At 33.1% G+C, this 13,756-nt stretch overlaps 1 protein-coding gene across 2 annotated transcripts; it reads right to left on the bottom strand.

Annotated features, from left to right (window-relative positions):
- Positions 1-6,614: 6,614 nt before the first annotated feature.
- Positions 6,615-13,478, bottom strand: LOC148624833 (uncharacterized). 2 transcript variants are annotated; one of them, XM_088567801.1, is made up of 4 exons: positions 13,096-13,478; positions 11,465-11,519; positions 10,308-10,603; positions 9,243-9,380 (listed from the first exon to the last, which is right to left on the bottom strand). In XM_088567801.1, the coding sequence occupies exons 1-3, from the start codon at positions 13,127-13,129 to the stop codon at positions 10,327-10,329; spliced, it is 366 nt and encodes a 121-aa protein (XP_088423927.1). In that variant the 5' UTR covers positions 13,130-13,478; the 3' UTR covers positions 9,243-9,380; positions 10,308-10,326. The 2 variants fall into 2 exon arrangements, with proteins under 2 accessions (XP_088423928.1, XP_088423927.1); XM_088567802.1 differs by lacking the exons at positions 9,243-9,380; positions 10,308-10,603 and adding an exon at positions 6,615-6,900 and having other exon boundaries at positions 13,096-13,476.
- Positions 13,479-13,756: the final 278 nt, after the last annotated feature.

The following is a 13,756-nucleotide window of genomic DNA, read 5'->3' as shown; positions in this document are numbered from 1 at the left end:
TTCGAAGAATATTTAATTTTGAACAATTAAAAAACAATTAAAAACGAAGTATAATAATTTTTAAATGTATTCCATCAATTCTATGTTGAAGTCTAGAATATTAGTGTGTCATCATACGGCAAGATAACAGTACACATATTACCATCAAACACAGATATGTATAAGGAAGGAATTCAATACCCACCTGATAAACATAATCAACGATTACCCTATTTTGATTATAACTTCGTATTCACAGTCTGCATGTGTTCCTTTGACTTCTGTTCGTGGTGTTCTCGGCTTTGTCAGTCACTAATAGAAAATATAACATACAGTAAAATAGATAATGGTATGTGTTAATGTTGTGATTAACGAATGTCATTTTGGAAATAATAAATTATGATAGTACACCCTATCATTCTAGTGATTAAAAACATTACATCGTTCGGACAAATATTCTAGTTCCCGTTTTGATTGTGATCTCGAAACCATCCTTTAACTGTTGAAACATATTTTCTCAGAATATAATAGCATGCACTGAAACCTATGATTTTTCAAAACTGTATACTTCTATTCCCAATACTCAGTTAAAATCCCGACTTAAAAACATTATACATCGTTGCGTTTCCAAAACAAAATGGTACACCTAGATACAAATATATAGTTCTTGGTAGAGATTCCTCATACTTTGTAAGAAATAATTCCAAATCATCTTCCAAATATACAGAAGACGATGTTTACAAAATGCTGGAATTTTAAATCGATAACATATTTGTTCAGAGTGGTTTTTCAACAAATGGTCGGCGTTCCAATGGGTACAAATTGTGCTCCTCTACTTGCTTACCTTGTCCTTCACTTTTATGAGGCTGACGTTATAGCTGATTTGATCCGAAAGAAAGAATATCGTTTAACTTTTATCTCAGTTTCCGCTACATAGATGACATATTATCTTTAAACAATCCTAATTTTGGGGATTTGATACATCCCATCTAGACCAAAGAATTTGAGATAAAGGATACTACAGAAACTGTGAAGTCATCCTCATATCTTGACCTACACTTAAAAATCGACGGTAAAGGAAAACTATTGACCACAATTTACGACAAACGTGATGACTTTTCATTCAGAATTGTCACCTTTCCTTTTATCTGTGGCAACATCCCTTCAGCACCTGCGTATGGAATGTTCATATCACAACCCATATGTCATGCCAGAGCTTGCCAAAACTATGCAGTCTTTTTGTATCGCGCTAGAATTCTATCAAATAGGCTTTTGGTAGAGGGTTATGTTGCTGCAAGATTGAAGTTATCACTACAAAAGTTAGTGATGATGGTCGTCATCATGAACTCGTGGATCGTTATGGTGTATCCATCTGCGCTATGAAAACTGATTTATTCAACGTGTCATAGTTTTCCTTTCCTCTTTCGACCACCCCGGACTTTACATTTTATGAGCAACTCGGCGGGTGTTTCTAGAAAAGCATAGGATACTTACCATACTGCACCTGGTCCATGCTCCCAGTTTTTAGTGGAGTCTGAGTTGCTTATTTGCTTTTGTTACTTTGTATATATGATTTTTGTTACTTTATGTTCGTTCTTTGTTGTGTATGTCTTTTTTCCATGTTTGGTCTTTGGCCCTGGATTTCATTCTTTTGATTACCGCTATAACCTTGGGTCCCTTGATCACTTCTTCACGTCTGTGAATGAAAAGCCGACGGTTTCTGCCTATTACATATGAAGGAATTACGACAGAGAGTTTATTTTCTTGGAAGAGAATCCTCATACTTTGTACGAAATAATTCCAAATCATCTTCCAAATATACAGAGGAAGATGTTTACAAAATGCTGGAATTTTTAATCGACAACATATTTGTCCAGTGTGGTGGACGTGTTTTTCAACGAACGGTCGGCAAATTGAAATTCAGAATTGTCACCTTTCTTTTTATCTGTGGCAACATCCCTTCAGCACCTGCGTATGGAGTGTTCATACCACAACTCATACGTTATGCCTGAGCTTGCCGGAACTACGCAGACTTTTTGTATCGCGCTAGAACTCTAACAAATAGGTTTCTGGAACAGGGTTATGTTGCTGCAAGATTGAAGTCATCACTACAGAAGTTTTATTATCGTCGCCATGAACTCGTGGATCGTTATGGTGTATCCATCTGCACCATGAAAACTGATTTATTCAACGTGTCATAGTTTTCCTTTCCTCGTTTGTCTACTTTATGTTCTTTGTTGTGTATGTCTGTTTTCCATGACTGGTCTTTGTCCCTGGATTGCATTCGTTTGATTACTGCTATAACCTTGGTTCCCTTAATTACTCTTTCTCCAACATATAATTGACAACATATTTTGTAAAAGTCTGAGTCTAAGTGAGATCCTTAAGTTTGAGTTAAGTTGCAAGTTTTGAGGACAACAAATAAAGAACTGTGATTCATGAAAGTTCATCATTGGAAATGTATTATTGTCCATTTCTCCATAAGCCAAAAATATTTTAAAATGTTTATTTACTTTCAATAATAAAATGTGTTTCGTCATGAACGCATTAAGATTCATTTCGACATTCGTGAATACGATACTGAGACCTAGTAAGCCAGTTTTTCAAGTAAAGTTGGATATTCAGCAAGTGGTCTTTACCAGCTGAAAACGTAGTACCCCAATGCAAGTAACACTTTTAAGATGAATTAGCCAACTTTTGAACTTGATTTTTTATGGTAGCTCTGTTTTTTTTTTTTTGCATTTATGGTTAATCTTTACCAAATTTGGAAATGCATTTTGTTTTCATGAATTTGTAGGATATCAGTTCAATAAAATTACTATCTTGACTATTTATGATGAGTATATCTATATTCAGGTAACCTGAAGCAAGTAATACTCCTGCATAAAGGATAGTTTTCAAGTTACAACACACTTTAAGTATGTGGTTAGGACTTGAAAATAGTCCTTTTCCATACATTGCCTGTTATATATCAAAAATGAATATTTTTTTTTATTTTTTGTTTTTCTTTCAAATAAATAGCTAAAATGAGTTGCCATATAACTGTGCGGTTGATTTAAACACAGAAATGTCACCAAAAAAAACAGACAATTTTTTAGTGGACTTTTTTTAGTGATTCAAATGGACAGATTCTAATGCGGCAAGAAAAATAATGGTGTTTTTTTTTTTTTCATATAAAAACTGAATTTTGTTTTAAAAAGTATCTAAAGCAGACAAATTTTATTACAATATTCATACCAGTAAACTATTTTTCTTGTATCATACTATCTGTTTTAAAGAAAAAATCCTTTTCCTTCCATATTGATGTCCATTTGTATCTGCCTGGGGTACCAAAATGGCTTAAAATCTGTATTTTCTACATATGAAAAGCTATATTTTTTTAAAACTATGATATTGGTACAATTTATTCTGGATTTATAATAATTGAAATTACCATATCTATAGTTTAGAACAGTTGGTTGTACCGGTACATATACTTTACTTTAAAGAAGACGCTCCCTTGAGTTAAAGACAAAAAAATAGTTTCGGATATTAATATTTCCATATATGGAACTCACAAAAGTAATATTTTCTGGCTAACATTGAGATATTAGTCTTATGCCTGGAATAGGGTACCTATATAAAAAAATTTTAATAGAAAACTCATGTTTGCATCAGGGCAATGATATTCTGAATTTTCAGTATGAAAATGAATAATCTAGCAGAAAAACAACAACTTTTATAATTATATTGAAATGTTTATTAGTAATAGTACCAGTATCTTATTGCATATCCCTGAGCGTATGTACGTCAAAAGATATGAACAATGACTTATAAAATAGAGCAAACATCACACTGTAAGATGAAGAACTTTTTTAAAAGAAAATCTAACATAATAACATAAAAATGTTCCACTGAAAAGGTTGGTTTGGTGAGTGCGAAACGAAAGTGAAAGTAGGGAAAATGGCTATTTATAGTTCAAGACTACTTTTCTTTTCACCCTATTTTCTTTGCGGGAAATTATTTTTTCACATGTCCTTAGAAATGGTACATAAGTGAAAGTTTTATTGAATCAATTTACATATTTTTTTTTAAAAATCCTAAAAATATGCAGTTCACTATAGAAGTCTATGGGAAAATTAATACGATACTGAGACCTTCACTGAACCATTTTATTTTTTATGTGATATAGACTATGGTCTGCACTTGGGCATTAACCTATCCGCAATATCTCCTCACTCCAATTACACTTTCCCAATTCTTGGTAGAAAAAAAGTATTGCTGCCAAATTGACTCTGTATTTCACTTTCTATTGTGATATTATTATAGCATCAACAAGTTTTATTACATCTTAAAAATAATAAAATTCGGTTTAAAAAAATAATTTCATTTACTGTGATACAAACAAATGTGTGTACATATTTTTAATTCTCCCACGCTATTTTACATTCCATTACCTAAATCACATAATTCCCAATTCCTCATTTGCTAATTTGCCTTGTATGTATGATTTTAGTTGCTTTATGTTCTTTGTTGTGTATGTCTGGTGTTTGTCCCTGGATTGCATTCTTTTGATGACCGCTATAACCTTGGTTCCCTTGATTACTCTCTCCCCCATTCGAATCCCAAAAAATCCCCTATGACCAGAAAGTGACAAAGAAAACTACAAAATGAACAGAATATCTTGACATTTGTCTAGCGAACGACTTTTTTGTCTTTTTTATACAAGAATTTTCATAAGTCCAGAGCTATGGCTTCAAGTCTCCAAATTTACAATTTACACTTGATGATTAATTTTCATTTGTCTTTTGGTCAATAAGAACCTTTGACGCCCCTGGTCTTTTAGATTATTTAACATTTTTCATCCACCCATAAACACGTTTCTTATATCAAATTGGAAGAGTAGTCAGGGGAACCAAGGTTCTAGCGGTCATCAAAAGAATGTAATCCAGGGACAAAGACCAGACATGGAAAACAGACAAACATAACAAAGAACATAAAGTAGCTAAAATCATACATACAAAGTAAATGCAGTAAATACAAATTCAGTGAGACGAGCAAAAAGAAGAATCCTGGCAAAACTTTAATCTGTCTTCAACATTCAATTCTATTTCACATGCATTGTTCATAAGCATGTATTATGTTGATCTAGGAGGATAACCATAACCTAATTTTTGTATGATTCTTTTTTTCTTTTTGTTCTGGTTTCATTTGTTTTATTTTTTGTTTGTTTTTCTTACTTCATTTTATCTCTTTTGTACTTTGCTTTTTCTGCTGCTTTATTTCCTTGTTAGTTTTTGCTTTGTATTCACAATATTTTATATGCATGCCATTTACAAGATATAATGTTTCGTTTCTGAATATTTCGTTCGATAATCACATTTGCGTTTGATGAGCCTTCTTTAAGGAATACATGATTGAAAATATTTCAGTCTCCTCATTATTGTCAAGAAAGCGTTCTACAATTGTGTATAAAATGACTAAAAATTTACGAAAAAAAAATTATTAACACAAAATATTTATAAAACGAAATACATTTTACCAAGAAAACAAAGCACAGTGTCATATTGCATCAGTCTAAATAACAAGATGAATAATTTAAAAAATAAAGAAGAACAAATAAATATTCTCCATAATTACTAATATTTATAAGAACATGTAATGATCAGCCAAAAACTCATGAAGTAAACAGTAATTTGTTTAAAAAAGTGTGGATGCCAAGTGTAATAAACACGAAATAGAGGAAATCAAATGAGATGCAACCAAGATATGAAGTAAATATTACAGATAAATAAAACATGTTGAAATCTCGAGTATCAAAGGCTTATTGATTAAAAACTAGAAATAACTGTCATAAAAAAAACTTGGTGATAACTTATTAGTAACTGTTGGTTATGCATATTACCCTTTCACCACACAACACATTGATAATACAAAATTATTGAACGTTCAACGAAACAACAGTATAACAGACTGGCTCTCAACACACAAGTATACAACCAAACAAACAATCAAATTATGAGTTATATTCAAACTTAATAAGAGGAAAATAATTTGTGCCCAAACTTACATGAAAGGGCATGAATGATCTAGTCAAACAGCTGTTTCACGAACGGGTGGTCGGACATAAACCATGTGATGAACAACGGGCTTCAATATAATATCTTTTGTTAACATATGATGAATAGTTGCAGCTGATTTTGACTGGTGATAAACTTTTGAGGAAGGTGTGTTCGTTTTCAATTCTAATGCCATTTTCCTACAAACGCTCGTGAGTATCTGTAGCAAATTCAGAGAACTGTCTGTGTCCAATAAATGCTTGAACACTTCATATAGACAGTATATCAGCCATCCCCCCTTTCCGTTGTCAGACCAGGCTATTTTTTTCTAAAAAAAAAGAATGATGCTCACCTTAAACAAATTAAAATACATGTACCAAAAACATTATATTCGGTTTTAATTTGTTTCGTTTAATATTACCAAGTCCAAGCACCAAGTAACTACCATGACTGAAGTGTGTAAGCACGTATTCGTAGGTAGAAGTGGAAAAGAAAACATCTTAAACCTTTGCAATGCACTGAAAGGACTCTATAACAAAATTTAAAATCATACTAAAATCTTCATTTTCAATGGTACATAGTGGCGCTTTTAATTACCTGGGGAACTAGAAAACATGACTAGATAATCTTCAAAACATGGAATTTCACAAATTTCTTCACGATCCCCTGTTTTGAACTTTGACTGGTCAATAGAAACATAATCTTCAGTATGGCCTTGTGTATCAGCAACCGACTCCTTACAGAACTTTCGAAATATGCTTCTCTTCATTTCAAATTTAACTGGTACAATTTCACCCCTTATTGTTTCTTCGACAAGTTCGAATTCAAACCCATGATCAACTTCTGTGATATTAGTGTCAGTCCCAAATATACTTCTACATGCCTGTAATATATATAAAATGAAGACATAAACAGCATTGAAGTATACGTTATACAAAATATACATAATCGACAGTAATTCCAACCGAATAAAAACTCGATATCCAATATAAACCGTTTTGTTTTAGTATTTTTTTTTTGTGTTTTTGATTGTTTGATTGTTTGTTTGTTTGTTTGTTTTTTGCTTTTTGTTTGAGTTATTGAAAATGTGTTGTATCATTTGTTAACTTTCTTTTTTTTGTGTATTTTCTTTCTATGTGTATTACTGTACTAGTATTGATTTGTTTTGTATCTCTAAAATGTTCTTTTTCTTTCTTTTTATGTTTTTAGTACTATGCTTGTAGTGATTTGTTTTCATCTCTTGTTTTTTTTTTCATCCTGGCACTCTTTTGTTTCTTATTTTTGTTGTATCTTTTTAGCCTGCAATGAGATATAATTGGATCAAGAATTTCTCTCTGAAGACATACTTATTGAACAGATAAATTTGACATTTGCGTAAGGAATTATATAATTGTATTGATTTGACAATCGCAAGAAAATCTGCTTACTGGCTCCGCAAACGCATGGTTACTGACACCAGTAATCTCAATGAAAATTTGCTACGGTCAAATCAACCATTAACGCCTCCTAGAAATCTTAAAAAAAAACAAAATAATCATATCCTATCCTAATTCAATCGTTTGGCATGGCACTGAGTTACCTATTCAAATTTCGCTCGGCTCCCCGCAGTAACTCCTATATATAACGGGGTTTTGGTTAACTTCGCATGCCATACATATACTCTATGTATACATTATTTGAAATACAGCGAATATAACCACCTCTAAAACTAGTGTGTAAAAATATTGATCACTTGACATGTGATTTTTCCAATGACTTCGCTAAGCACTCCCTATTTCTGAAGAAATCTGATAATCCATTCTTTACAATGTAAGAATGAGAGGGTCTTATACTAGTCTTTAATGTTTGCAGGGGAACAAGTGAAAAAGGCGAAGAATTTCTCTCACGAGTGGAAGAAATCCCAGATCTTCAATAGATGACGAGAGTAAGAAAGTCCTTTTTCTTCCGTTTTACAACCAAAAGCTGTGAATTACAATGATTAAAATGTCAATGAGTAATTGCAAAAAATATGTGTATTATTTGGCACCGATTAACCACGTGCGATTAACAGTGCCCACCCCGAAAATTCCGTTATATAGACTAAGTAAATATGAATAAATCATTATAACATACATTATCATACAACGATGTGGACCTTCGTACAAAAAAAATGGATTGATTTATTCCTTGACCCTCCGAACTTAACTTTTGTCTTTGTGTGTTGCGATTGGCTAATTTACCCATGTCAGACATAGTCACGTTCACCTATCTGTCATGGGCTGTTTGTTATTGAAAAACAAAGAAAATGAAAGAAGCTATAAAAAATATTCGATTCATTCATCGAATCACAGGGGCTTGCTCCCACTATCAATTATGCAGCCCCACTAATATGTAACTCCATAATTCTACAATCGCTTGGACCGAAAGTGAAACTACTATGACATTGTTATTTTTCCCGAAAATTAATGCTTTGTAAGCTGGTCGTGTACACGGGGCCATGTGTAAGAATTAGTGATTGATGACCGATCGTCTGATCAAAATAAGAAATTGTATATGTAAGAGCAGTAATTTTAGGAAGGTAGACATATGAGGCGACATGATATGTCCTCTGGGGGACTCGTACTTACGAACAAAAAATACTCATTTATTTATGGTTTGGAATGAAATAGTTTAGAAGCAAGACTATAGAAATAATCAGTAAAAGTTGGTGTTTTTGTTCATCGCTGAGTTGTTCTTTGCAAGCAAAAGTACCAACACCATATTTAGCAGGAATCGGCAGTAGTTGTTAGTGATTTAATATTTTTTTTAAAGTGACGCTTTTAAAAGTGTGCGCCCATGATTTCTGCTAAATTGTTACTTTTTTCGGCTAAAATACTAACACGACATCTACTCTAAGTTGGTTTTGGAACCTTGATGATCTGAAAGTAATTGTCTAGAAATAGTTTTGACAGTTAAATAATTGGTAAACCATACTGGTCACTATACTACCATTTTTGACACCTCTAGATATTGCAATCCAATCAAATTGAATTAAATAATAACCACCGTAATTCGAGAAAAATGACATCTTGAAAAAAATGAGTGTCGACAAAGGGGTTACAACATGGTCCGGTGCGCCGTTGGTCCACCCCTGGACCCGCTACTGGATTATATACTAGTAGTAATCTGTATAAAGAACATTCTAGGCTTCCCCTCAAGGGTTGGACAACAGTCATTGTTGAACACTTCCATAATAGAAGAAGTAGGAAGAATCCCGTCTGTGGTGAATATGAAATGCTGTCTGGATCTAGATTTTGATGTGGAGGAGCGTACAGGAACCTCCGCTCCATGGGAGCTAATAACACAGGCAAAACAATTAGTCTTGTCCGATCTTTTCATTTATACCTAGAAATACACAGAAGTCAGTTTTATTTGTGTTTTGTGTTTTGTCGAGCCTACTAGAATCTTCCAGGCAGGATGTTTTTTTTCGAATGACAAAGGCATTTACCATTGCTCTACAAAGTAATGCTTAGAAAGGATTCCATGTATGCAAGTTTCAAAGGAAACTAGAGGCTTGAAGATAAAGAATGGGTCTTCATATACATAATGATAAAGTACATAACTGATTTGGATGAAAATCTAAAATAGGATGTGCACAATTGGTATGTAATAAACGTTTTTTGAAAGTTTCATTCTAAATACTTCCATTCAGGGTGTAGAAAAAATAACGGATAAAAGTTGGGTACACTCATGTCCAAATATTCATAAAAGAAAAAGCCCAAAAATATAAGATAGGTGTGCACAATGGGAATACTTGCATGTAATAAAGATTCTTTGAAAGCTTAGTAAATTCTACTCAGTTGTGTAGGAGGAGTAACAGATAAAAGATAATACCCCTCTGCGAAACAGAATGAAGGAAGTACGGATAGAATAAAAGGAGTACGAACGGAAGGACGGGCACTACTATTGTTATAAATGCACCACTTTGAAAGTGGTATATAATAATGATGGTAAAAACCGAACTACAAATGTTTGTATGTATTGGACATATATTTGCAGTACCTTTGCTTTCGCATTCGACGACCGAGCACAACCAATATATTATTACAGAGACCTATAATTATAATTTAATCATAGGTTTCAGATTATGATTTGACATGCTTATTCCAATAGTTTACACTATTATAAAAAAAACCAATAAACAAGGAATTACACTTCAGAGAGTTGGTGGGCGGGGATATCATTTTATAAAAAGCACTGGTCGATATAGAAGAGAGACAATCCACAAAAATTATGAAGAATAATTATTAGATCATATTATAACACAAATACCTTTTAGCTGTGTCTACAACTAAGTCGATGTTTTGTTTTCCAATGATATCACTTCAAAATCCAACGAAACAAATAGTTTACGCATGCTTTTACAGTCATTGTCTGCATACGGTCGTTTTGATTGTTGGATAAAAGTTGAATTAATAATGAACACAGCATAACCTCGCTTAGGGTGACTGAAGTCGTATACGTCACAGAATAAATTCGTATTTGTCTTTTTTTCAAGACTTGAATTACATGAAGTAACATTGCCAGGGTCTGTCTGCGACTTATCCTTAAGGGTTACATGTTTAAAACTGAAAACAAAATTAACAAAACTCATCTTCATCAGGACATACGTTGTCATTGTTGGCATTTGGAGATGTGGGTTCTTTATTGGTATGTGCAGTTTGTACGCTAGTCTTACTGTTCTATTATTTCCTTGATATCGTTGTCTTGACAATTATCCTTTAGCATTTAAATCCACTACAATTTCGTTTCTTATTTTATCATAAATCTGTAGTTTGCACCAGCGTTTTGTGCATAATTAAGGAAGAGTAATCAAGGGAACCAAGATCATAGCGGTAATCAAAAGAATGTAATCCAGGGACAAAGACCAGACATGGAAAACAGACATACACAACAAAGAACATAAAGTAACTAAAATTATACATACAAAGTAACAAAAGTAAATGAGCAACTCGGACTCCACTAAAAACTGGGAGCAAGGACCAGGTGCACCGGTAGGGTAAATGTCCTCTGCTTTTCTATAAACACCCGTTGAGTAGCTCATAAAAAGTCAAGTCCGGGGTAGACAAACGAGGAAAGGAAAACTATGCCCCGTTGAATAAATCAGTTTTCATGGTGCTGATGGATACACCATAACGATCCACGTTTTCATGATGACGACCATAAAACTTCTGTAGTGATGACTTCAATCTTGTAGCAACATAACCCTGTTCCAGAAGCCTATTTGTTAGAGTTCTAGCGCGATACAAAAAGTCTGCGTAGTTTCTGCAAGGAAGAATTCAATTACATGTATATATTTTTTCATGTTCAGTATACATGTTCTTAATGTAATGACTACATAAAATTACAATTCAGCGATTATACATGATAAAGGAAACACAGATAAAAAATTGCGATTCCAGGAAAAAAAGATAATAAATCAATTGTACCTTTCAATCGGTTCGAGTATTCTTTTCTTTACACCATGGCCATCAGGTGTAGATTCTGTAACGAAGAATATGGTGGTATATATGAAATAATAACACGAACATTTACATTTATAGGTTTATTGGTTCCGCTAAACTCATTTTCTCACCGTCAAATCAACGATCGAAACAACTTCTCTATTCATTTTTTTTCCCAATGGATAAAAGAATTGCAGTGCTCGTCCAAAGTTTTGTGGTAACTATTAGTATCTTCTTTTTAAAATGCTACTCAGAAAATATATTTTAGTTATCTTGGCCTTATTCTATAACATTCCGTTGACTCAGCCTTCGTGATTTAATATCAATTCATGGTGTCGCTTAATTCTGGCTCCGCCCTGAATGATGCAGGCACTTAATGTTTTTGCAACGACTTCTTCAGTTTGGATGAGAATTATCAACGATGTACAGTGTCGGATCAAGAAGTCGTTCTTGGTGTTGGAATCCGTCCACTTATGTCGGAAAATTGTGGCACACTTGAGCAAAAAAATAGCAAATGATAGTCTGGAACCCCCTCTGAAAACTTTTTGGATCGCAACCTCCTTCCTCACATTTTATGAATTCCCGATACACTTCACGATTGTGAAATACAGTAAATATGTCTACCAACAATAAAACATTATTTCCAGCTACATGTAAATGCATGTATAATGATAGTCATGAAGTTTAAAAAAAAAGATTACACTTCTTAGAAAATCCAACTTTCGATATGATATCCAAAAATTTTAGTATTTTAAGAAAACGTGAAACATGAACATTTTATGAGTGAAATTTTTGATACAGTGTTTGATCCTTACGTAATCCAGTTCAATACAGGGACAGAGGCGGATCCAGGAGGGGAACAGTGGGTTAGCATCCGCCTTTTTATTGGAAAAATTGTCATTTTTATGTGTAAAATTGGCAAAAAATGGCTACTCATGTCCCTATTCTGATTAGGGACCTTGATGCCTCTTTTTCAAAATGTCTGGATCCGGCCCTGAGGAAAGGGGGTACAAAGCAAGATTTTTTTTTTGGGGGGGGGGACGGAATTTGTGAATAATCAAGATTTCAGGCAAGCAAACCATATTCCCCAATTTCAGCCGGGGTGGGGGTACAGCCGGGTTCTTCCCTTCCGCGCCTAACCAAAATTATTTTTACTAAATATATTTGATGCGGTTAATTACTAAACAACTTATATTACTCCTAACACACATACCATTATTTTTAAACTCTATTGTTATTGAACTGCAACTTTAAATCTAAGTCAAAATGAATCATGATTACACTACGTTGGAAATAATGAGAATTTCCGATACCTTTAAACGAGGGAGATTCCGCGAATTTTAACTAAATATTCTTTTATGAGTTATATTCTGAGGGAAATTCTAAACCGGGTGATTTGTAAAATTACATTTAATTAAATTCATAGAAAAGGAGATCTAACATTAGCATGTGGTCCTTTGGTAAATAATGATACACAATTTTGAGTTTTTCGTAATAGATAGCTCTACTTACCTATACAGACATAAGTTTAAACTTAGGTAGATATAAATTCAAAATCGTACTACTAATATGGACGAAAAAACTGTATTAGTCTGTAAGAATTGAGAGTAATTTACCTTCATTTTCGCAATCAGGATCGTTTTCCTTCATTTTTGTTCCCACCCCTGGAATATCTAGGACATAACACGAAACATGAAGTTTTTATATAAGTACACTGAATGTAGATAATCTTGGGTGACACTGTGTGTTCAATGGAATCAAAAGAGCTTCGTTCAGGTAATTACATAAACAAAGCGTTTAAAATTTAACTGGGAATTCTGATTTGGTATCATAGTTGTTCATTGACTCGTTTGTGCACAGGGGTCAGGAGATCATACTTTCATCTTTTCAAGCGGAAATTATTTTAAACTGCAAACTTGAATGCAGAAATTAGATATACATGATACATGTAAATCATACAAACAGAATATAGTAACGAAACGAAACAAAACAACGTAAAACATATATAGATAAAAAAACATAATTAAACAAAAAAGTAATAAACTAAAATGTTAAAGTGAAAAAATAATTTCAAAGAAAATAAGTAACAATGAGACATGTTTTGGATAGCAAATTCACTGGGGACAAATCATGATCCTAAGTACCTGTGAGCAAATTAAATGTTATAAATAAAAGCAACACGTTTGATTTTGTTTATACTGATGCATCTAATAACTTGGAGTGAGCATTCAAATTCTTACAACATACCATGTGTAACGTTAAAATATCTCATGACGC

Source organism: Perna viridis, chromosome 2 (assembly GCF_037379345.1).
Source record: "Perna viridis isolate PV_CMFRI_1.1 ecotype Kerala chromosome 2, ASM3737934v1, whole genome shotgun sequence".
NCBI lineage: Eukaryota > Metazoa > Mollusca > Bivalvia > Mytilida > Mytilidae > Perna > Perna viridis.
This window is presented reverse-complemented; position numbering and strand designations above follow the sequence as displayed.